At 41.6% G+C, this 25,477-nt stretch overlaps 1 protein-coding gene across 11 annotated transcripts in view; it reads left to right on the top strand.

Annotated features, from left to right (window-relative positions):
* The window catches only part of ADGRL3 (adhesion G protein-coupled receptor L3), a 496,471-nt gene that overhangs the window by 348,006 nt on the left and 122,988 nt on the right, over positions 1–25,477 (top strand). For all 11 annotated transcript variants that reach the window (XM_077782989.1, XM_077782978.1, XM_077782980.1 and 8 more), the window contains one exon: positions 7,476–7,556. In XM_077782989.1, coding sequence (XP_077639115.1) covers positions 7,476–7,556 — 81 coding nt within the window. The remainder of the gene's footprint in view (positions 1–7,475; positions 7,557–25,477) is intronic.

Genomic DNA, 25,477 nt, shown 5'->3' with positions numbered 1-25,477 from the left:
CCTTCCCTCCAAAGAAAGGGAAAACTAAAGCAAAATCTTCTGATTATGAGATCTGCTGCTCGGTATCTGATAGTGTAAGGTGAACAGCCCCAAGGAGATACCTTTCAAAGCATTATGAGTTTGCCTCTGCAGGAGATAGACTGGATGGCTTTGGCTGGGTTTTCCCTAAACTTCTCCATCCTGAGTCTTTTCGGGCACACCTGAGCCAGAAGAGACTGGGCTTGACCCACTAAGGAGGTTGGAAACATCCTGTTTGATTTTTGGGGCAGGAACAGAGTAAGGACAGCAAGAGCTGGCACAGAGCTCTTCATATCAGATTCAATCTCTGAGACGTGGCTAAAAAATCTCACTGTGTTTTGCTGTAGTTGCCATTGCTAAACCCACTCTGGTTGGTGTGTGACCAATATTTGTCATCTGCTCCAGGGCTCTGAGGATTGCATTGCTCCAAATCCCTCTGTTTCCTCTGCACCAAAATCCTCCTCCTCCTCTCCCATGTTTTTCAGTGCAGGTGGCTGATAAATCATATTTCATAGCAGAGCAAGCACATCTGGGAGGGGAAGAAAAATTTGATGTGTTGTGTTTCTTTAGCCTGCTGTGCAAGCCTGTGAGGAGATGAGCTAAAAAATGTGCAGTCCTGGAGGTCAGGTCCCTGTTTGTGCACCGGGGAAAGCCAGGCCTGGATGCAACCTTCCTGCATGTGCTGCCATATGGCAAGGGGACAGGGAAGACAGGAGATCTTTAACACAGTTTAATTATCATGGCATGTGTAAAATATTTCCCAGGTTTTTTAGTTGTTCTTCTCTCCCAGCCTTTATACCCGGCTCTCATAGCCTCTCACAGTGTAGATTTTGGGATATGCAGTGCAAGATGCAGAGCTTCACTGGAGCCAAGTTGCTGCTAAATTCAAATGTTTTGAAGTTCTTAACAGAAGGATGAGGTTCACCTAAAAGCAAATTATGATGATTGCACATCAAAATGAGGAATCTTTGTGTGACCTTAAGAAGGCTCATTCACTTCTGACTTCAGCTGGAGCATGAGTTTCTGTGTCCTAAATACTTCTTGGAAAATACACATCTGCCACTAGTGAAAAGCTTCCAGTTGCTTTACCTGCTATAATATTCAGGTTTTAGCCCATTCCTTTGGTGTTATTTTTGTCCTTATTTTTTCCTGTAGCTCAAACCTAGCCTTGGTGCTCTCAGGTAGTTGCTGTCACATGAGGGACAGCTTGGTCATCAAAAAAGGTAATTTTGATGTCCTTCCTCTCGCTGGTTGGGGCTGTTTGTTGTGACAAATTAAAAAAAGGAATAGTACTACCTCAGAAAAGTCTAGGCCAACCTCTGCTCATGCAGGCGTACTGCCAGATGCTGCTTTTGGATTAACATTTACTCTAAAGCATGAGATGCATGTGTGGCAGGAACTTAGCCAAACATCTCCCCAGTTTACCCCTTTCCTCACATTCTTTGACCTTTCTTCCTCGCCTCCAAGGTCTTCTTTGCATTTTCCAGCTGCCTTGACTGAGCATGGAGTTTACTTTAGTACTGGGGAAGCTCAACCATAGCCCGTTGAGGCTGCTGGTGTTGGTAGTCTCTGTTTTCAGCAGGCAGACGTGACCAGGAGCCAGCTGTCCCTCATGGAAGCCACATGCAGGTAACCTTCTCCATCCTGCTGCAGTGCCTTTGAGCTTGGACAGTTCCTGGTATGAAATGCAAGAGGCAAAATGGCAAGGGACCAGAGAAAATGTAGTCAGAGTTCCTCTTGGAAAAGAGGGGTTTTCTTGTACTCAGAAGCATCCACGGCTTGGAGGGAAGCACACGGAAATGACCGTAGGAGCGAGGGAAAAAGAGGGAGAGTGTGAGCTGCTGCTACCCTAAGGAGTTAAAAGGGCATTGAGAGATGAAAGAGAGATGTACAGATGAAAGAGAGAAACTCCATAAAAGGCCGTGAATAAATGAAGCAATGGACAGAATCTGTGCTAACTCTGACATGTCTGAGGAAGAGAATGGCTTTATAAAAGCTTTATTTAAAAAGAAAGCTTTTAATGCAAAATGGAAAAGGGTGGGCAGTGAGGGAATGGTGTTTTGTAAATGAAAGGCAGACAAAAAGGCTGCCAGGAAAAGTTTGAATATATGCAGAGTAATAGGTCTGCATTAAATTTGTTTAATGGCACGTCAAAAGAGTTTGTTAACAAGCCCACCATCTTTTTAATTTCTCTTTTAATATGTTTTTATATATGCCTACGTATTATGGAATTCAAAAAGAGGGGAGGAAAAAGGACAAGAAAAAATTAAATAGTTTTAAAAATGAAAGAGTGATGATCCTAGAAGCTGCACTCCAACAAACTGTATGTAGTCCTTTGCTAGATAGTAAATTGGATTTTTTGAAAAAATCATGTTAACATTTACAGAATTACATAAATGTGCCCAAAAAGTAATGTTGTATTTTATAGATCAGATCATCACAGACAAACTAGACTGCTTTTAAAAATTACTATTTTCAGTTACATGGAGAAAAAAAAGCCACAGCATGTAAAGAATATTTTACCTGTAGAGATATTAGTAAAATTGTCATTATGTTTTCCAAGACTTTTCTTCAGAATATGTATTTTGCATACCTAGTATGTGTCCATCCTATTGTTATTAAAAAAAAAAAAAAAAAAAATGTGAAGAACTGAAATCAAAGGCTCAGGAATTCAGGAATGGATGTGTGGTTCCATGGGTATTACCTAATTGATGATCCAAGCAAATGAGGGATTAAATAGATGAGGGATTAAATCCATGGAGGTGCCTGCATTCAGGCACCAGGAGAGGCAGTACTTGGGAACACGGGTCATCAGAGATACCAGCACGAAATTAAATTAAATCCTCTGCATGAAATGCTGACTAGGTTGTCTAAAAAGGATCTTGGGAACTGGTGAACCTGTGGAAGACAAAAGAATGCTGAAACAGGCTGGAAAATGGGCGGAAATCAGAGTAATCTGACATGACAGCAAAAAAATGTGTTGCAGTGATCGCCTCTGGGTAAGGACAGCAAAGAAAAGGGACTCTCATTCCTTGAGAACAAAGAGTCTGAAGCATGTTTGTTTAAAAAAATGTATCTCTTGGTGGATTCTCACTTTTGCTGTTGGATCTGAGGTGTGGGGCAGAACTGCAATTCTGGTGCACAACTGTCGATACCCACCATGGGCACTGAGCAAAGGAGCACCAAGGAAAAAGGAGAGCCATTCATTAAGGTGACTGTGGTTATCTTCATGGCATCACCAGGCCTTCAGGAGACGAGTCATCAGATGTTCTAAAAAGCCTTATTTTTAGCCTGGTAAATTTTGGTGGTTTTTTTCCTTTGTTTCCTTTGTTTCCTTTGTTTGAATCATTCAGTCTTATGTTTTCTGTTCAGTTTTTTCTCTGATGGAAAATCTCAGGTAGAAAATGAGCAGGGGTCAGGCAGAAATGTTTCCCAAGTGCACACATGACAGTATGCATTGTACTCGAGAAAAATCAAATGTCACTAGCACTGGAAATTTGGCCCAGGATAGGAGGAAGGCCTTCCCTCTCAGGTGCTACAAACAGTGGGTATGGTTCCACAAAGGATCAGGAGGAAGTGATTTTAATAGATACACACATGAGAATTCTTTGTTGCTACTTTTCTTGGCTAGTCCATGCATTTGCAGATTTTTTCTGTAGTTTTATATCATTGCATCTGTAGATGACTAAATCACTTAGGGGCAGATTTTTGAAGATGTGTGGATGTTTATTTTCTGTCTATGAGCATCCAGATTCCTTTTTTAAAAAAATAGTAAAGAAAAAATCCCTTAGGCCAAGCTATTATGTTTCCTTCAGTCTTCACAAAACATTATCTTTGTTCTTCTAAGTTATTGGCTTTTTAAAATGCGCTGTATCTCTTATGTGTCAGACCTGAAAATAATGGCCAGTCAAGCACTTTTTCCAATTCACAAACATCTTTCTCATTTCCTCTACCTAAGGAAGGCATGTCACCAGATAGACTTTCAAGGTCATATCCATATTGTTTCTCCCAAAGTTGTTTCTACCAAACATGGGGTTTTTTTCACATTGTCACAGCACACGCAGGTAGCCTGGCTGCTATGAAGACTTCTGGCTACCTGAGCCACACCTCTGTTTGCCCTGTCTCACGCAAGATGGTGTTGATATTTAGGCAGTGTTGGCCAGACCTGCATCCCTGTGTTGTGGTGCAAAACAAGCAGGTCAGGGATGATCCACAGCTGTCTTCCAGCATCAGCCCTCACAGGGAGCCATGGGCACAGGCCTCTGCAGGCAAGAAGGATAAAGGAAACAGAACACAACCTAAGCTGGTAGGTGCAAAATTGGCAACTTCATCAAACATTACTTTGATGATTACATTTGATTGCTGTTTCCTTTTTACCTGGCTGCAGAAAGAGCAGATGGTTATAGGCAGGGTAGGACTGGGAGAAGGCCATGCAAGCTGTTCCAATACAGGGGACGCTCAACTTCCCATCAGCTACAGAGACATCTTGACCTTTGGTATTTTGTCAGAAGTCTTCTCTCTTCTTCCTGCACCACTTTCAGCTCAGACTCAATGTGCAGAGAAAACAGCTGAAGAGACAGGTGTGGAGTGTTGGAGTGTTTCTGCCTTTTATTTTTTTTTTTTTTTTTAGGCTTTCACATGCATTTTATAAAGTGCTTTTCTACAGCAGCTGGAACTGAAGAGAGGGAGTCCTTCATTCCTAGGGCTAGGCTTGCAGTAAGCATCTGAAACTGCAAAACTCACTCCACAGGGACTGGGAGTTGGCCCCACTTGGGAAAGCTTATTCTGTCAGTATTTGAGATCAACTTGAGCTGTACCAGTGATATCAGTTTCAAAACCTTTCTAGGTACATTGGGTGAAATTTTGGGTTTTAACTGAGTGGCAGAACTTTTAATGCCATTAAAGCCAAGAAGACCATGTGCTTGTGTACCAGCCCCATTGCCAAGTCTTGCTTCAGACACTTCCCCTTGCCTCCCTTCCCTCAGCTGTCTCAAAGGTCACCACTGGCAATAATGGTAAAACCGAAGCAAAAATGTGATTCTATTGATTAAAAAGATTCATAAGGTAACAGTGGAGACCCTTTGTTTCTCCAGTTTGAACACTCTGATGAGTCTGAAGAACAAGTGAGCTGGCATTCATGCCCAGAAAATGAATCACAAAAATTGTTTGCATTGCTTTTTTTGGAGAATGAGTATTAAAACCCAAAATTTGATTTATTAGCATTGTGAGAAGTATGCAATCTAACAGAAGTCTAGGGTTTTTTTTTTTTAGTCGTACACAGTAGTAGTAGTAACAGAAGTTTGATTAGTAGTAGCAGTAACAGAAGTTAGATTTTTTTTTTTTCTGGAAGTACTGTTTTGCATCAGCAGTAAATAGATAAAAGCTTTCTGCAACTTGTTTCATTTATCACTAGAGAGCATTTGACACTACTGTTTCCTCTATATACAGTAAAAGCCTTAATAAAGCAATAATAAGCTTCCACAGTTATTAGTCAATTGTAATGAATGTCTAAACAAACTCACAGATGCTTTTTAATCTTTTATGTAATATGGATGTGTCTTATTTACTCCAGCCTAGCCCTTGAAGTGTCCAGAATACTTTTTTTTCTTGGTTTGCTCCCAGGAAGACCAAGTGGTTAAAAAAAACCCCAACCAAACAAAAAAAACCAAAAACCATGTGTCAGCAGTGTTCCCAGAGCATGTCCAGCAAAGGGCCATAATGATGATAAAGGGATTGAAGCATCCCTTTGTGAGGATGGGCTGAAAAGCTGTGAGTATCCAGCATAGAGCAGATCATCCAAGGGATCTTACTGATGTGTACAAGTACATGATGACGGGCAATAAAGAAGATGAAGTCAGGCTCTTCTTACAGGCAGGTAGTGGAAAAGCTTTTCTATTTCTTCTTTTCCTCTGAGGATGGCCAGGCACTGGTACAGAATGACCAGAGAGATTGTGGAGTCTCCATCCTTAGAGATTTTGGAAATCAGATTGGACACTTGCTTTGGGCTCTTATTGCCCTTGAGCTGGGCTAGGTGATTTCCAGAGCTTCCTGCCAAGCTCAGCTGTTTTACATTTCAGTGGTATCTTTGATGCAGCAAATGAGGAGACTATTCTGTGGCAATAAGGGCACTGATCATCCTGAACATTGAGCAGCTCAGAGTGAGAGAAGACCGTCTGCTTGCTTCTGCTGCAGAAAAAAGTAGCTATTAAATGATGACTTTTGCTCACTAATGACATCAAATGGGTTTTTAACATGTGAACGAGAAGAGGAAAGCAGAGTAACTTGTTGTTTGCTATGGGTTCGCCTGAAGCAAATTTCCCATGTTAAAGCACTTAAAAGCAAATACAGAATTTATGATGTGTCGGTAGATTTTAAACCTGAATTATGTCCAGTTCTTGTAATGGCTAATAATGCAAATTATCTGAGTCATCCTCAGTGTAAAGCAGTAAATATAACCCACACATTTAGACACACTTCTTTTTTTTTTTTTATTCCTCTTTCTCATTAATATTTTATCTCCCTGAAGAGATGTTTTCAACATATTATGTGCACCAGCATACTGTGCTTGTGGTATTCCTGGGTGTCATTACAAAGAAGCCTGAAGACTGTACTGCTGCTCCTCTGCCTGTGACGCTAGCTTGGAAATTGCTTGGAGCAACAACAGCAAGTGTCAACAGGGAGCTGTATTAATTATTTGGAATGTGTCTCTTAAGAGGAATCAACTGCTTTTATTGCAGAACGAATATTACTTGAAATGGGAAGGTTACTCTAACTGTTATCATAATCTATGTGTCATTAACTTTCCATGTTTAGAAGAAGAGATTAACAACCCTGTAAATTGGTACAGTAAATAGATGAATTACAAAAAAAATGTTTTTATTATAAATAGAAGTTTCTAGATATAGTTACCTCCAAATTGCTGGAGAAGGATTGAGTCTTTAGCAACTGAGAAACCAAAAAATCTTCCACTCATGTGAAAGCAATACTGAGCTCTGAAAATGATATATGTGTCTCCTGCAGGTGGGACAAACAGGTGGGATTGTGCTTCATACCATGCTTCCTTCAAAAATGGCTGTGACATGGGAACACTTGTTTCCCTCCTAAAGTGAGATTAACAGATTGAATGGGCTTGTGTGAAATTGTTTTCTCTTCCATAGCATATATATATATATAGAGAGAGAACACGTTTCAAGGGAACATGGTGTAAAGTATATGTAGTAGTGGTAAAGCAGGTGTAACTAAAGTTCACCAGAGTACCCATTCTGCAAGGAAGAAGTGAGAGATGGAAGTAGCTTCAGCTTGTCACCAGGTGCCTGCACAAATGGAGGTTAATTGTGAAAAACGCACGGAACAAAATACTTGCGAACCTGTTTTTAATCCAAACGCTGTGTATTTGATTGTAGCCCTGATAGATCTGTGTAGGAAACAGCAGAACTAAACCACTTATTTGTCCACAGGGCAGGCTCACCATGGGCAGGTTTCCTACATTGCCCCACCCATCCACCTGGATTCGGATGTGGACAGACCGCCATCCAAGGGTGAGTCAGTGGGACGGTCTCCATTCTCTTGCATTCCAAACCAGCCACAGGCATGAGTGGATGTCAGTCACTTGTTCACTGAGCCTCCATAGCCAAGCTGTCATCCTCCATCCAAGGACACTGGGGAGCAAATTGATTCCTGCAGGAGAGATGTATGTAGGATGACTGTGTTCCATGTATCCCATTACATAGCTTTGAACGTCCCATCACTTCACAGGCTGGTTTGCTTTCCCTGTTACTTTGCTTCTGCAGGGACAGGGACACCTTAGGTCCCACCCTGTGTCTTGCAGCTTTCCTTCCTCATGGTGGTGCAAAGGTGCAGGGAGCTGCTGGCAGAGTACAAAAGGGCAGGTTTCAGCTGCCCTTCAGGTGAGTAAAGGGTGCAGAACGGGTTGTACAGTGGTTCAAACCTAGATTCAGTCCTCATTGCTGTTGTTTGAGGGTTTTTTTCCTAGACTTGGTGGGGAGATGTTCATTACAGAGGATGAATTAAATTTTAGGTGGGCTGATTGCCCTTGGGAGCGATGCTAGTAGCCAGTATGTAGAGTAAGTGCAAAATAACCCTGCTAAGACAGGTACCTGGCTTGAAAGATGCAAATAAAGTAATATAAATGTGAGCCCTTGATTTCTCTGCCCCATTTAGAGAATCATTCCCTAGGGCTGAGCCCCCAGTGTTTGGCCCTGAGGCCTGGGGAAATGAGCTTGTCCCCAAAGCAAGCTTATGTGGTGGTGCAGACTTCTTACACCTCCCTTTGCTCCTTTTGGTTAGGCTGGCCAATATTCAGGTATGATATCAAAGTAAATAGCTTGTTCTTGTTGGAATAGATGATAGCAAAGCAAAAATCATACAGGAATATGAAGGGATTTCTTGGTCAACTCTGCAACTGAATATTACCATCAAGCCCAGGGAATGTTGTGGAAGAAGGGAAGGGATGGAAGAGGACAGCCAAAGTGTAATAACATGGAAACATTCTATACCTTAGGTTTGGGTTTTTTCCTTTTTTCCCACTCTTCAAAGGGTGCTACAGTGGCAGAAAGAATACCAAATTGACCTGTGTGGTGATTGTCACCATTCTGCCGCAACACTGTAAGGCTGTTGGTGTGTGTTTGTGTCTGTACATGTTTCTCTGACTGCTCTTAGCTGAAATATGTGAGGTAGAACCACATGCTGGGTGGTGTGAGGATGCCAGATTCACAGTCCTTTCTCCAAATGTGGTCTTGCCATGAGTCAGGCTGGCTGTGCATAATCTTCTGGCAGTCCACAAGCTCCATTCAGCTTTAAGTGAAGTACCCTGGGATTTGACATGTGCATTTGAGATCATCAGTTTCTTCTATGTAATTTGAAAACCTCCAGTTCTGTGGTAAAATTTGCTACCTTGCTTTTATAGCAGAGCACTCTGCTGAGGCAGTGTCTCAGTATGTCTCATAATGTCTCAATTATGACTTGCAGGACCTTCTTGCTCTAGTCTGTCATTAAGGTGATGAATCAGAGCTTACTTAGAATAGGTCAGTGTAAATCCTTGCCTTGGCATTTGAACAGACTGTAGAAGATTGAAGGATTCTGGAACAGCAGCAGGACAGAGAACCTGTGTCTTGCTTTCTCCAAGCTGAAAGAGCTAAAGACTAACAAAACTCTTTAGTGATCTGCTGTTCATGAGGGCAGAGGTACTGCAACAAGATAAATGGCAGTGCCACCAAGAGCAGGGCAAAGTAGGTCAGGCAGAACAGCTGCACGGCTTGCAGAGAGAGTAAAATAGAGTTTATCCAACATAAACTGCTACACTGACAGCTTTCACCAGGGCCTCCACCCCCCTGGTTGAGAGATCTTAAAGAAGGAGCTGCTCATGGTGGGAGAACTGATATTACTGCTGCTGTGTGCTGGTAAAAGGACTTGAGTAGTCTTGTGTAACTTACTAGGAGAGGGCCAGAGAGAAAGCCAGCTCTAGAGGCATCAGTCTATTAGCTGATGGCTAGGGGCTGTTAAAATTGTAGTAATTGGCACTGTCTCCTGGGGGAAGAGCAAGGGTTTTCGCTGGCTCTGAGATGTGGGATGTATAGCTCTGCTGCCTCATTTCTGGTCTCAGCATTCAAAATCCATTAGAGTATTGTAGTAATATTTTTTCCCTAAGTAGATTAGGCTTATAATTCCTTTTTGTTTGTCTGCTTTTTCTGACATCTTAGGACATGCTTGGGTCATGTTCCAAGCTTCATCCACAAGAGCTGTTTTAAACAAAGGAGTCAAAAACACATGTCCTTAAGCTTGTGTTTCTCCACATTTCCTGTAGCTGTGTCTCTAAAACCAGAGCAGCATTATGACATTCAACATAAACCACTAATGCTTCTGGCTACTCTTCTGATGCTCTTCATTTCCCCTCCATGCTTACCCTTGTACTAAGCTGAGCACCAGGTGCAGGCCAACTTTGCACTCAAAGTGGCAAAAAGAAGCAGCCACCATACAGTTTTAATTGTAATAAATGGAAATAGAACCTGGCTAGGATGCTTTAAGAGAAGCATCTTTCCTTCCCATATTACCAAAAAAAGATACAGCTTTAGTGCTCCTGTGGATCTATGCAGTTGCAATTCTCAGCTGACAGATTTATTTGTAACTGCCTCTTCCATCTCCTTTTTAAAAATTTTATCACTGGTGACATTTACACACATTGTTTATGCATGCAGGGGATTTTTACCTGCCTTTCAGGTAAAAATCTACTGACGCTGGTAGTGAATAGAGTATAAACTGCAGTAGTTTACTAGTACATTAGTGTCACTGTGCATTACAGGGTAATTACTCTGAGCCACTGCTCTGTGCAGCCACCCAGTAATGACACTGTACATCACTGAATAGAAATGAAGCCTTGAATCAGCATTTTTCATCAAGACACTTCTTAGTCCCCACCTGCTTTTAATTTGAGGCTGTTGTAAAATTAGTTCCGTGTATGAAGCGCTGTTTACTACCATTTTTACACCTCCTTTCAATCCAACAATTTGGATGTGACTACATGATTTTTATGCAAGTGTTTACACCTTCTTTGTACAGAATAGTTCCAGGCATAGCTGAGACTTAGGTTGTGATGTAATAAACTGAAGCTTAAACCTGTGTTTAAAAATGGTTACTGACAATAGCAGGGAGTTTCACAGATGAGAGTCACACTGGTGCTCTGGCTTATAAAGGGATTTTGTAGAAGTATCACGTATAACAATAAATTAAATGTTTATACTCAAAATCTACCAGGTACTAAAACACAATAAAAAAATGAATTACACAAACCAAATATGTGCACTAAAATGATTTATAAAACTGTGTAGAAGCAAATTTTGACATATATGTGGAATCATTAAACTTGAAATGTATTCAGGTACTTAAAGCTAGGCAGCCTGAGAAACTCACCTGCGCTGTTGAGCTGGTGTTTTGTAAAGGTTTCCTTCTAAGCTGAAGTCTAGAGAGTAGTTAAATTGGAGATTGATATGGCTGAAGTCAGTACATTTCCTAAACACTAACTGATAAGCAAAATTCTGGAATGGTCCCCAGTTCTAGAAATAAATAGCAAATAAAGGAGGCACAGGAAGTTCTTATCCTTCTGTGCAGATTTCTCTAGCCAGGGAGGTTGTTATGGCACCGTGTTAAGGCACTGTGGGAGGTTTTCCTGTAAACCTCAGTTATCAGGTTCATATTCCATAAACACAGAATCTGGCCCTAGTCCTTAGAGACAGCACATCAGGGAGCCGGAGGTTTTGCTGGGTTTGCACCTTTTCTTCTGCATCTTAGGGGAAGATGTCCCTTTGTGCTTTTCTTTCTTTAAAACCTGGATCCATTCTGCCATTTTTCCCCCCTTTGCATTTGCAGTCTCTGAGGGGAACCCTGTCCTAAACAGCAGAAGCACAGTGAAATCCTATAACCAAAAACAGAGTAGGCTTTTGTAAGTCTGCATTCTGAGTCTTATTTATTTTTTCCCCACCAAGGGTCCCGAGAGGGTCGATGGCTTTGCAGATGATGTAGGAGGATCTGACAGCCGGGCTCGTTGCACAGCCCCAGTGCTCCTTCCCAGGTCCAGGGAAAGGGGAGCGCTGGGCAGCAAGGCCCAGTGGCACTCCTTGCCTTAATTCAAGCTGACACGTGGGGTCATGTGTCCTGCGCTCACCAGGCCCTGAGACACCAGCTTGCCTGCCTCTCCCTCCCCTGGTCCAGCATTGTGAGAGAAATGCTGTCCAGGACTCCCTGCTGTGAGCCAGTGCTGGCCAGGCACCTTCTGTTTCCAGGCTTTTTCATTTTCTGCTGGAGTCCCCTTGGGGGAAGGCATTCTCTCAGCTCAGGAGTCCTTTACAGTGTCCCTCTGCTGCTCTCAGAGCTCCTGCTTTTACTCATCCTGCTTCTTCTGACTTAGCTATATGTTTCCAGCTTCTTAAGGCAATATTATTTTCCTCACATCATTCAGGTGGGAGAATCCAGGGGAGAGGCTAATTTCAGGCCTTTAGGCCAAGAAAAGATCATGCAGTGAATGCTGTCTGGGGTCTCCTGTGCTCAGGACCCTCATTCCCTTTTCCCTATGCAATTCTGTGATGCCACATTTGTGTCCTGCTCTTTCTTGGTCATGTACTTTGGTTTTGCTCAGCCTTTTTTTCAAGGATGACATCTCCCAGGGCTTCCCTTTGTAGCTGTCCTGACCCCACTAAAGCATCCCCCTCATTCCAACATGGGGTGTGAGTCCTCATTGCAGAAAGCCAGCACTATCCTGTTATCCCATGTGGCTTTTAAGAGAGCAGTGTGTAAGTGGCATGCAGGTAATTGGTGCTGGGTGGAAGGGAGGTGATTGTCACCACACCTGCACCATCAGTGCAGGAAAGGTTTTGCAGTGACTACAAACCTCAAGTGTACTATGAATTTGCAACTGCCTTGTTTCAAAGTCTGTTCTTGAATCAGTCTACAGAGATTTGTTTGTTGTGTTCCTTTGCTGTTTGTTTGCTTTTCATTTGAGTTGTTCTTCTTTTTTTTTTTTTTCCTTTTTTTTTTTTTTTTTTCCCTTGTGATAGGCAGCCTTATTCAAGGCTGGATATCCATCTTCAAACAGTGCAACATTGCAGTGGGGGTGGGTTTTCGGCAGGGTGGTAGATGTGGATGAAGGAACCTATTGCCAGGTATGGAGTTTGTTTGGGACCTGAAAATGCTGGAGGGATGGATGAGCTCTGATACAATACTTTTCTCAGTTTTATCCAGAGCTCTCAGAAAATTTCCCATTGTGACTCAGGTCTGTACTCTGGTGTCCACCTTTGTGGACTACACTGATGTTCCCAGGGCAGGCAGCTGCTTTGAACATGCACCATGCTCCATATTTATTAATTTCTCATTAGGTATCATGCATGGGGCTAACAAGTATCACAACCATAGCTCCTGGAAATCTTGCAGCCAGCCTGTGTTCCTCCTGTTTGCTTGTTGCCATCAGTGAGGTCCAACCTTGCATCCTGTAGCTCTCCACAGTCAGAAAGGGTTAATTGCACACCACTCACCGTTTGGGTTTTCACTGTGGTGCTGAACTCTCGCTCTGATTTTTCTGGAATGTGTGTTTTCACTGCACAGAAGCACCTTGGGGCACTGCTGTTTATTTATAAGATAACAGCATTTGCTCTAGCAGAAAGCTGGAGCTAACAAAGTCTCTCAAGGAGGAGTGCTAACTCCTGTGTGCTGGTGGAAGCTGTTCAAAGTATTTACACTTGAAAATATTTAAGGATTTTGGGGAAGTGGGGAAGAACAGTCTGAGCAATATTTAACACCTTTTCCATTATTCTTAGTCATCTGAAAAAAAATTTAAAAGGGAACTTTTTAAGAAGCTTCTTTATACCAGCTAGCTACTGCCTTGTACATGAGTTTTGCTATGGAGATCAGCCTGAACTGTGATTTAAAGATTCCTTGAAATGTTACTCTTTGTAGGCCCTTTGAAGCCACCTTGTGACCTGATAAGCTCAAAATGGATGTGAGAAACAGAGTTCACTCTTTGAGATTTTTTAAAAAGTTTAATAAGGGATAAAAAGGGACAAATATCTAGCGCTGGAGTGTTTTTGGTGGTGGCTTTAAAAAGCCACACCCTTAGCTTAAAACATTACAGGGGATATGTGCATATTCACAAGAGTTTATACATACTCAAATATTCCTGTGAGTTTAGGTGTTCCATGAATTCTTTTGCTTGGTTTTAACCTTTGACTTGTCTGCATGCCATCCTTCAGATTAAATCAATATATTTTATTTCTTCTTGTGGCTCCATCCTGTTATTTTTCCACTCCCTGAAGAGTCAGTAAATTTTTCTTGTGGTGTTCTGGTTTTTGTCACTGTTATCATAAGATAGTCCACAAATCTGAGGAACCACCTAATTATCTTACACCATTCTCTGAGTTAGTTGCATAAATAAAAGCATTTTAACATCACATAGTCTCTATTTTAATATTATGCTACACCTTAAGATATATTTATCAAACTGCTATTCATATAAGCTATATGGTGCATACATAAATTGACAGATTACACCGTACCAAAAAGCAGTTAAAAGGAAATAAAAATTGTACCATATCAAAATCTTGGTGATTAATTATAATATGAAAAAGCTAATACATAAATGTGAAAGCCAATACTATATTGTCATTTATAACAATGGATGTGGACATGCATCCAGGAGAGTTTTTTGACAGTGGCTTTCGTTTTCCACTGCACTGAGTTTTGCCACTCTCCATCAGTGGTGGAAGTTTTCACCCACCTGACAGTGGCAACAGCTGGAAAGTAGAGTCAGCTATGGTGGTGCACCCTCAAGCATCACTAATCTAAAGTGAATGTCCTATTACCAGCTTGGAAAAAAAGCTGTTAAACCAGTTCAATGTGAAAAAAGGAGTGTAGTGCTGCATACAGCATAAGACTCTTTCTCAAAATTTTTTTTTTTTTTTCTGCCAGACTAATTTTTGGCTACACTTCTCTTCCTGAAATATTTATAGGGCAAATAACTGTTTTAAATGAGCAGATGGGGGAGACATAAGACAAGCTGTTAAATTAATAAACATGTGTGGTGCTTTATCAGTAAGGGAGCCCATTTTGGCATTTCTTCTGGATGATTTGTATGGCCTATCACTATTGCACCTGGTGCAGGGACAAGAAATGGGCACTTAAAAACCAAACAATGTGCAAACTCCTTCCATTATAACTTCATTATGTCAGATATAATCATCTATAACTAGATGTCAAATACATAATTTATGTCCAGCTCCCCTGTGGAATAGTGGGCATATGAATGAATGGTCCCATTAATGGGAAGGAGCTTTTACTGTAACTTTTCCCCTCCTGGTACATGGTCCATTTTGTCATCTGGTATTAATTCTGAATCATTTCAGGGCTGCAGAAAAATGTCTGTTATATTTATATTTGTGTAATGAGGGAAGATGGCAAATAAATCATATGAGAGATCAAATTTCAGGTTCATTGATTTCCTAAGCCACATGCCTGTGTGAAAGAGACTAGGACTGGTCTGCAGTGCTTGGATTGAGAGGCATTACTGGCCCTCATTTAACACATCCGGAGATGTTAAAAAGGTGCATGATGTGAGGTAGCACTTCCTGTGGGAGCCCTCTGCCACAAGCAGCTTAGCCCTTGGAAAGCCAGGATTTGCCATTGCAGCCATGCTGCTGGCATCCTTTGCTGTGTGTTGTGTCATCGCTTGTGTCATGTGGGGCCTATCTAGAGAAGGGCTCCATGACATAACTGAAGTGTGAAATAGTCACCTAGAAGGATGGAGGATATGAAAACCCTGTTTTCCTAGAGGATTCTTCTGGAAACGTATAGATGTGTTGGAGTGGGGCATAGAGTCCCAGCTGTTCAGTGGAGGGCTTGTGTATATTCACAAATAGGTACAAATTCAAAGGAGCAGTTAGGCAAAATTGCCTTCTATACATTTTTTATGATTAATGTTATAATATGTGATATTGTTATAATGTGTTATAGTGTATAATGATCAGGGGTCTGAAGCACCTCTCCTATGAAAGCAGGCCAAGAGTTGGCATTGTTTGTTCAGCATGGAGAGGGGAAGACCCCCAGGAGACCTTCCAGCACCTTCAGAGGGCCTAGAAGAAAGATAGGGACAAACATTCTTGGGCTTGTTGCAACAGAACAAGGGATAATGGCTTTAAACTGAAAGAGATTAGAAACAAATTCTTGTGAGTGTGCTGAGGCACTGGGACAGGTTGGCCAGAGAAGCTGTGAATGCCCCATCCCTGGCAGTGTTCGAGGCCAGGTTGGATGGAGCTCTGAGCAGCCTGGTCTAGTGGAAGTTGTCCCTGCTCATGGCAGGAGGGTTGGAAACAGATGGTCCTTAAGGTCCCTTCCAACCCAAGGAAGGGTTGAGTTTTTTATGAGTCTGTGATTTTATGAGTCTGTGATTTTCTGATACATGTGTATGATATAGTCACAGAAAGCAAATCACCCTTACAAAAGAAATATTAAAAATGGAAAAAATGTTCTAGTTAATGACAAGTTAGGAACAGCAACTTCTAAAGACCTGGGCTATCCAGTGGCGTAGTTTGTCTTCCAGTAAAATGTAGAAATATAGTTTACCATGCTTTTGGAGAAGTTTATCAGCAGTGCTGTAGAAAGGCAGGCAGATGATTTCCCATACAAGCAAATCATGTTAGGCTCAGACATACTACTTTTGACAGCATTGAGTCGAAGAATTTTGTATTTATTTGATGACTTCAGCTGTGCAGTGGTATTTTCTGTAGGTAAGCAGGTTTTTTTTTTTAACAGCACTTGGCTCTTGGAATCATCTTTGGCTGAATAAGGTATTATTGGAAATGAGAGATTTACACCAGAGACAGTGATCTGATGTTTTATAAAATGTCTGGATTTCTAGCCTTTTTTGGCCCCTGGATTTCCTCAAAGTAGATTGTTGAATTTTGATTCTTTTCTTTGTGTCTTGTTTGGTGCAGGGAATCCTAGTGATGTGATATAATCATTCAGAGGGAAAGTTATACCTGTGAAGTGTGTACCTCACTCTTACAAAGTGCTTTTGGAAATGCCAGCCTTAATAAATGCTTACTAAATACTGATTTACTGATTATGGAACACCATGCTAAGATTGTAACTTGGCTCCCTCATGATAGTCCTCATATTTTAAGATTTTCAGCCAAGTAAATTTGGCTTGAAAACCGCAGTGTTTGCTCTGAAGAGGACTGCTATCTTCTAGTTCCAAATGGTTTGTTTCTGCCTTCAGATTGGCTCAATGTAGTTTGTTCTCCTTGAAAACTCACAAGAAGCAGTATATGAAAGATCTTACTGCTTGTAAGAACAGATACTAGGTTTGATTAGCTGTAATTATAAGGGTTAGAGGGCCAGCAAGCATGAGGGTGCAGCAGCTGTGGGGCTGTTGGCCAAGGAGCTTTCAGGGATGGAGAAAAACAGCTGGACTTGGGGCAAGAAGAAGATTTTGCCCTTACCCAGACAGGGATAGGTCTTGCAGATAGGTACAGGGAAAGGCCTGTAGATTAATCATGCTAATTAGTAGTAATTCACTGCAGCTGTTTGTTTTGTTTAGTTTTGGGGTTTTTTTGTCAGAAAATTGCTTGAGCTTTCCTCTTTAGAAAATGACCACAACTATGGATCCTCTCATGGCAGCCTCCCCTTTAGATTTTCTCAAAGTCCTGGTTTCATATTTATCTCATTATGAGCACTGGTTTCCACAGATGAGTGTGTGTGTGACTGTATTATGCCCACAAATTTACTAGTAGACATGCAGCAAAATAACACTGTTACTGAGTAAACAATTACATTTAATTTTCAGGAATAAAAGGGAATGTGTGCCCATAAATCTTCTAAATAATCTGTGTTGGAGAGTAAAAAGAAGATGAGGTTTCTAAATTCGTGAAGGCCCTTCACAGTGGAATCCTGTGTGCCACTGAAGTGGAACAAGCTTATTTATATTTTATTATGCTTCTAGATCAGGCTTTATTATTATGGGCTGCATTCCCCTGACACTACAGCTGTTGCTAAGGAAGAGGTACATTATGTTAATATTTTGTGACTATAACTATGCAGGCCTGGGTTATGTACATTGAAGAAGTTGGGGTTGGGGGAGAAGTTAATGCACCATTTTGATTAGAGCTTCTTCAGATTGTTGCTCACATTTAGAAGCAAAAACTAAGCTTGAATTTGAGAATAATTCACACAGAAAATGGGAAAAAAACAAACAATTGAAACAATTTGTTCACTGAACTTTAAAATTGCTCAGAAGTTGGAATCTGGAACCAGTACTGCTAAGAGGGAATCTGGCAGAAGCAAGCTGAATCCTTTTACCAAACACACACGATGAAGAATTGCAAAGCTTCCTCACGCCTTAATGTGTTCGGATCATGTGAACAGAGCATTCATCCTTAATTCCTATTTCCTGACCACTTCCAGTGCCGGTGTCTATTATGTGATTTTGTTACTTTCTCATTCATTTAGCTTGATTCACTAAGCCTGCAGTGTGGCTAGCAGCATCCACCAAGTAAAATGGCAAATAATCCATTAGCTCCAGTGTGTGGGGTCAGAGAAAAGGCCAGAGTCCCGGGCAAGATACCGATGTCCATGCTGCTTATTTTAACAAATACACTCTACAGACTGTATTGATAAGCATTATGAAAATGTTTACACAACAAGTAAAATAAACAAGGAAGGATCTTGGCATTTCTCCTAAAAGAACGTTCTGAACTGAGTTTCCCCTTTCAAAACTGTTTTCTCATTAATACTGCTGCCAAGACATGAAGCAACCACAGAGGAGGACTGGATGGGGAGGAGCTTGCCTCAATTCTGCTGTGCCCTGCACCTTGCTGATTCAGCCAGGACAATGTCCTCAGGAGCATTCTCGGGGTTATCGTGGTCATGGCACCTGAAAATACATAATGCTTGCCTTGTAGTACTGTCTCACACTTTCAAACATTCAGTGCAACAGACCTGGGTTTCTACCTGGATCAGGTGGGTGAGGCTTATCATAACCCTGCTAATCTCATCTCCTAAATCCAGGGATGCTGAGCACAAGGTCCACCCAGCTGAGACCAGACCTGTTTGCCAGAGCTATAACAAGCAGTGGTCCTCAAGTAGGGCTTGGAAACCCATCAGAGGCTTGCCAGCCTCCCAACTCTGTTAGTTCTTTTTAACATCAGCTTCAACCTCTAACTCTGCTACAATGAGCACAGCAACCTTTACTCCCTTATCCTCGCTGTCCTTTTTGCTCAAGCCTTGTGAAGTGTGTTTTTGTGGCCCTTAACAAGGCTTTAGGAAAGTTAATATTACCTTTTCCTAGCTAAGGCTGCAATAATTTATGTTGGACCTTGTTGCATGCACCTGATCATAAAATCCTTCTGGAAGCTAAGGTGCCTGGCCTGGGAAGTGTCTCAAATTAAACATATTCTGAGACAAGAGCTGGATGGAGGGGTGAGAGGGAATGGAGTATTCAGTGCTGAGAGTCAGTGCATGTTTTGTGCTGGAGGTGTGTGTTGGAAAGAAGAAAATGGGAGGAATAAAGTGTAGCGGGGGTAGAAATAGGTAGCAGGCTCTGTGCAGAGAGGATGGACATGGAGAGCTTATTGGGCGAGCTGCATGGCTTAGGGTAGAGGAAGGCAAGATGGGATTGAAAAAATGAGGAGGGGGGGTTTTAAGAAGGTTTTTATGCATAGAGAAATTTAAAATCCTTTAGCTATAGACAATTGAGACTTTCACTGCCTCCAGCAACTATGCACAGGTTAATCACCATAACATTTATATTCCTGCTTTCCTACTCCAGGCACCTATTTCTATCTCCTTGCTTCTTTTCAGCTTTTGCTCTGAACTGCAGCAAAAATCCAGATATTTCCTTCATTATCATTAACTACTCCTACCCTGTCTTCCTAGCAGTAATATAGAGCTCAGCCTAAATGTCAAGAGCAGCTCAGTGTGCTCATCCATTTTTGGAATGTGTTGAAGTCTCCTTATCCTGGCCACCCAAATCTTCAGCTCCTGTCCCTTTCAGATTGGTGTGACTGTGCCTGCTAGTTCCTGAGGCCATGGGCTGGGATATTAAAAGTCTGTGTTCTCCCCATAATCCGCCCATGGTTTTTATTAAAAAGTGTCCCCTTACAGCCTAAGGTTTGTGCTTATCTTCACAGGACATTGTTCCTTGCATTGTGGATGGTTAAATAGCCACACCTTGGTGTAGATGTTTTGCATATAAGCTGACAGGGTTGACATTGTATTTTGCAATCATTTGTTTAATTAGCTGAAGCTCTCTTGGGAGAAGTATATGAAATGGCATACTCCCAAAGTCTAATTTCAATCTGTTTTGCTTTTTTAATTTTTTTGTCGTTGGAGCGCTTGTAATGCAAAGCATTAAAAAAGGTACAAGTGAATGGAAAGCAAGAAAAACCCTTCTGTTGATGGGCAGTGCCTCAGCAACAAAATATGCAAATACAGAAAGGAAATTACATTGAGTAAAATGACCTACAAGAGGAAAAAATGGAATTAAGTCTGTGCAGCTGTCTTGTATCCTTTTTTTATTTTAACCTGTGCTTCCTCTCTGTTTTCTTTTAGTGCAATGCTTAATTAAGCTTCTCCTTTGTTTGGAGGTTAATTCCTTTTCTAATCTACAGCTATTTGTACAAAAGTGTTCATTACTGGAGGGAACAAAGGCTGGAGACAGGAGAGTGGCAGGGAAGCGGGAAGAGATTTTTTTTTTTTGCTCACAGTGAAATCTCGAGGCCCTGCTTTCACATGCAGGACTCCTGTGTCAATTCTCCTCTGCTTGCTGCTTCCAGTGAGATGCTTCCTGGGGGCAGCTGAAGGTTCTGCTGCAGCACCAGGGCTGTCCTGTCTGCTCATTTAATGCACTTAATTAGAGACCTTTGTGCTGAGGCAGACCCTCAAACACTTACCTGACTTATACATAATGACCACTGGTTTCTTTTTGATGCTTACCTGCCCATTGAAATCACTAAAAAATTAAGATCCTAAACATTTACTGAGATCCAATGCCATCTTCTGGAGTCCCCATAGAGCAGTGAGTTCCTGCATGTACAGTCACAGCCCTGTCCTCATTGCTCAGGGTAGTCTCTTCTGCTTGCTGGCATCACAGTGGTCGGAGTACCTGAAGTTTCTGGTTTTGCTGTAGTGTTTGTAGAGCACACATTAATCATATAAAAGTATTTATATTGCAAGAAACAGGGGAAGCAGGCAACAGTGGTGGAGTAGGGAGCAACCCACCACAGGGCTGTCAGTCTGTCTCTCTTGCTTGCTGTGCTTGCCCAGGCAAATAGAAGTGAGCCCAAGAGAAGAGCTAAGATAGCTTTTAGAGAAATAAAGTCTGTGATTCCTGAAGGAATGACAGAATGCCCCAATAGTTAAAGCAGGATCCCTGTAAGGAGCAATGTGGCCAGTCCCATCTCTAGGCATTGCTCTGCCCACACAGTCTTCCGTGTTCCTGTGGCATGGTTTTAATAAAGGGCTGCTCCTTCCAAACAGTGGGGAAAGCTGGGCACGGCCTAGGAGCTGTTGCTTGCTGTTGGGAGACCAGATTTTATTTTTACATTTCCTCGTGCTGGTTGTGTGATTAGTCATTTCATGCACTCACACATATATCTAGTTTCTGTAGAAAGTGATTTTTTAACTGTGGCACCCTCTAACCTTGTGGCTGTTTTTTTCATGTACTATTCTGAGTAATGGGAAATGGCTTTTTGGTTCTATAGAACCTCTAGGTTTGAAGGGAAAGAGAAAAGGCAATTGCAGAGCTGGGCAATTATTGCTGGCAAAGTATAATTAATGTAAAAATATTTCTAAAATCAGCAGCTAATGACAGAAATACATGTCCTGTCCTTTTCATGAAGATAAGAAATGGATTTATACTTCAAATTGCTTTTTGTTTGTCATGCTCTCTAGGCACCTTTGTTGATAATCTGCACACATGGGTAAAATACTTTGCACTTTTTGACATTTTATTTTTTTCCAGAAGAATTGTCAAGATGAGAAATGGCACAAATGGATCAAGGAGTATTGACTTTTGCAATCAGTAGCTAGTGAAATTAACATCTTCCTTCTGTTCTCTTTGCGCAGACAGTTATAAATTAGATTCAGAAAACATGTTCCCAGAGGCGTGGGTTTGGGTTTTAAGAGAACACTGGCATGAGAAGGAGGGAAAACATCTTAGCACGGAGCATTTTACCCTCATTTGTAGGTGGCTCAAAGCTACAAGCCTTAATTTTTTTTTTTTTTTAATTAATAGAAGAGGAAAAGAAGAGAAATGTGGGTGGAAAAGCAACACAGGACAAAACAAGAGGTTGTTGCATTCAGTTGTGCAAGAAATGCTGGGAAAATACAGAGCACAGTGAGAATGGAGGAACTCCATCCTCAAGGTTCTCCCATCCATCAAAATTGTGCCTTTGAGCATTTCCAAACACAGAGGTAGAAAAAGCAGAGCAGAAGGGGCTCGTAGTGAAGAACCCAAGTTACACTTACACTCCTGGGGTTTTTCCACACCCAGATCCTGTCGGGGGTGATGTTTTAGTATTTGTAGGGTGTTTTCTTAATCCACATTTCCAGCCTGATCTCCATCATATTGCCCATGCACAGCCTTTTCCTAGAGGCACTGACTGTCCCTGGAGGGGTGCAGCACAGGGAGAGTGCTTTGTGAGCACCTCAGAATTGTTAGTTGGACCTTTAGCAAACCCAGTTTCTGCCCCAAAATCCTCACACACACCCACACACACTCACATGCCCCAGAGGGCCTCAGTACATAAACCTGCATCTCTTGGACGCGGATGCCAAAGAAATGTAAGTAACAAGCAACTTTTATTGACCGTAATTGCACTTGAATTAACTAGATGCCTGTGTAGTTGATGGCTCCTGCAGCCTGACATCCCTCCTGCAGCACTGGAAACCTCATTGCTTTGCCTCACAACACTTCCTATGCCAGAAAGCTTCAGAGGGCACAGCTCTCTTGGCATAACTCTAAAATAACTTGGCAAGTAAGCTCCAGAGGCTTAAACTCTTGTCCCAGCTGGGATACATAATGATCTAGCTACCTGCTTCTTTGATCTTCCCTTTGTTCTCTGATTTTCACAGAGCTACCATTTGTTCACACAATCCCCAAAAAAAGGGAGGGAGGCAGAAATAGAAGGGCAAAACAAAAAAAAAAAAAAAAAAAGGAATAGGATTGAACACTTTCCCTGCAATCTGCAGGCAGCGCTGAGATACAGCCTTGGCTCTGCTCTTTGTGTCCTCAGGGTGGTAGTGCAGCTACTGCTTCCCCATGCACTGCCTTGCCTGGCTGGCAGGGAGGAGGAAGCACATCCTAACATTTAATTTGCTGTTCAAAGGTTTGTTGTACCTACATCCCTGTATTTAAATGACACATATGCATCTGCTCGTGAGATTTGTTTCCTTAAGCTCTGTCAGGGTTGCCGAGATGAGTAGCAAAGGGGGTGGGTTTGAGACCATGCTAGCTGAGAGGGTTTGGAGCTGGGGACTGCAAATCACTGTGAGATCAGAAAGGATTTAGCAAAAATTTCTTCTGCCACTCTATTGCAACCTCAGGGGATGAGCAGCTACATGGGTGAAGAATAAAGAAACAAATATATAGGCAACTTTTATCGGTCCAAAGATATTAAGATTTTTTTTTTTCCTCTGTGTCCAATTAAAGACCAATGCAGTTTATCAGAAATCTAAAAGAAGCTGCTATTACTGGCTGGATAACTGAGAGTTTTTCATGCAGCACTTTTCAAAAGGCAAAGGTACTTCACACAGTTACAGCAGCAGCCACAAGCAAGAATGAACCACTGCGTAGTTATTGAGGCTGCATCCCTCAATGCTTCTTTTGTCCTTAAATTCCTTTTGTTGGGGTTTATTCACAATGCTGATGTGCTGCTATTCTGAAAAGTGTGGTATTACAGGAAAAGATAATTGGATGGTGAGATTTAAGCTGTTGCAGAAGTGAGTGTAGAGTACATGATCCACTTAAGAGTGTAGCTAAAAATCCACAGAATTTTATAGTGCACGGACCATAATATACTGCAGGGTATCTGTCATTACCAGGAGGGCTTCAAATCAGTGGAGATTTTCAGCCTTCATCTATGAAATCACTTTAGTGTTTGGGTTTTTCATTTGCCTTTCTATTCAATTTGATTGTGGCCATGTTTAAATAATGTCAGAGCGGAAATTTGTTTTATTTTACTTAATTTTGTCCACAGCAAGATGTACATTGCCTTGAAATATGATGTAATTCCCAAGCAGAATGAGATGGGCTTCTCTTCAAGTCAGACCTCGGCTCTGGTATTTTGGTTTTTAATACACCAGGCTGCAAAGTAGCAGGAAATGGTGGAAATTGCAAGGTGGAAGTGGGTTTAAATGGCAGTAATCTCTACCCTTGCTTCAGGGAGAGAGCTGTAAATTGCTACTCTCTCTTGGCTCTTGCCCTAATGCAGGCTGTTGCTTGGCTTTTTTTTTATGGTATTTCACCTTTAAGTGGACAAAGGTAAAAAAAAAAAAAAACATTATTGGGAAAAGAAAGTTATATAGCACTAGGAAAAAAACAAACAAAACAAAACAAAAAAAGAGCTGTTCAAACATCTCATAGTGCTGGATGTGACTATTTCTTAGATAGAAAAAACTTCCAAAGGTGAATACACACAGATGGATATACTGGCTGTGAGTGAGGAATAGCTGCAGTCTTTGATTAAATGCAGTTGAGTGAAAAAAACCCAAAGAAACATGGTGCAAAATCTCCCAGAGCCCTGAAATTATTAATGGCTCATCCAGCAGCCACGTTCCATGTTGGCGCCTCTGAGGCACCACACTGTTATCTTAAAAAACAATGCAGGAATTTCAGCAGTGTGAAGAACTATTAAAGATTTAAAAAAAGGGAGAAAAAAAAAAAAGAAAAAAAATTGCTCAAATTTTCAGGTTGCCATGGTTTTTGGAGACGGTGGTATTCACTGCATTCTAGGTATCAAATATAGACACAGCTAATTTCACCTGGAAGAGTGGTGGAATTTTCTCTTCTTTTTAAAGGGAAAATTTTGTCTATTTGTTCTTGACCTACAGTTTCTGTGGGGCTGCTTGTTTGTCTGTGGATTTTGTGTGTGTGCATGCAGAAATGTCACCAAATGAGATCGATAGTGAGTCTATTGGGCTCTGCTCAATAATGCTGAGGTTTAGCTGGCATAGGTGTGTAGTAACTCAGTGCACTGAGTGCCCCTATCAAAGATAAAGGGTGGCAGGCCAATTTTTGGCTGAGAGTCACTGTTTTCTCAGCAGGCAGATTCAGCAGTTGGACCAATCTGTGAGTGATGCAAGCCCCAGAGCCTGAGTTTTTGGCACAGGGGCTGAAACAGTACCAATTGGTTCCCACAGAGGTCAGAGCAGATGATTCCCAGTGCCTTCTTGTTTTAAAAGTCTGCAAATTAGTGCAAGGAGTTTCTCTGTATATTTTTTGAAGAGGAATCATTTATTCAACTGTGCATACTGTAATAGCTTTGTGCTGGGCTGCATTATCCTCTCTGGCTGGCAGGAAATGACATTTCCCATTCCCTTTTCCTAGCAGTACTTGGGATTTGGTGCATATATTCAGCTTCAAAGGGATTTTGAATTTGGACATGGGAGTATTTGTCTTGTCAGAATAATCATGGCCTCAAAATTTGCCGTTAACTGAAAAAAGCAAATTGTCCCATAGCTGCACACACACTTTATGAAGATGTTCCTGATGGCCTACACAGTGCTTTTTTGGTTAAAAAATATATAACCAGAATCCAGGAGAGGCTGTGCAAGTCAGAGCATGGTTTGTTCAGTCTGTGCTCAATCTCCCCTTGAGCCCAGTGCAGTTTGTCACTAATCCAGCTGGATTTGAGCTGCAGGCTGTAATGTAGGAAGAGAAATGCACAGCAGGGTGCTTGTCCTACCA

Source organism: Lonchura striata, chromosome 4, assembly GCF_046129695.1.
Source record: "Lonchura striata isolate bLonStr1 chromosome 4, bLonStr1.mat, whole genome shotgun sequence".
Taxonomy (NCBI): Eukaryota; Metazoa; Chordata; class Aves; order Passeriformes; family Estrildidae; genus Lonchura; species Lonchura striata.
This window is presented reverse-complemented; position numbering and strand designations above follow the sequence as displayed.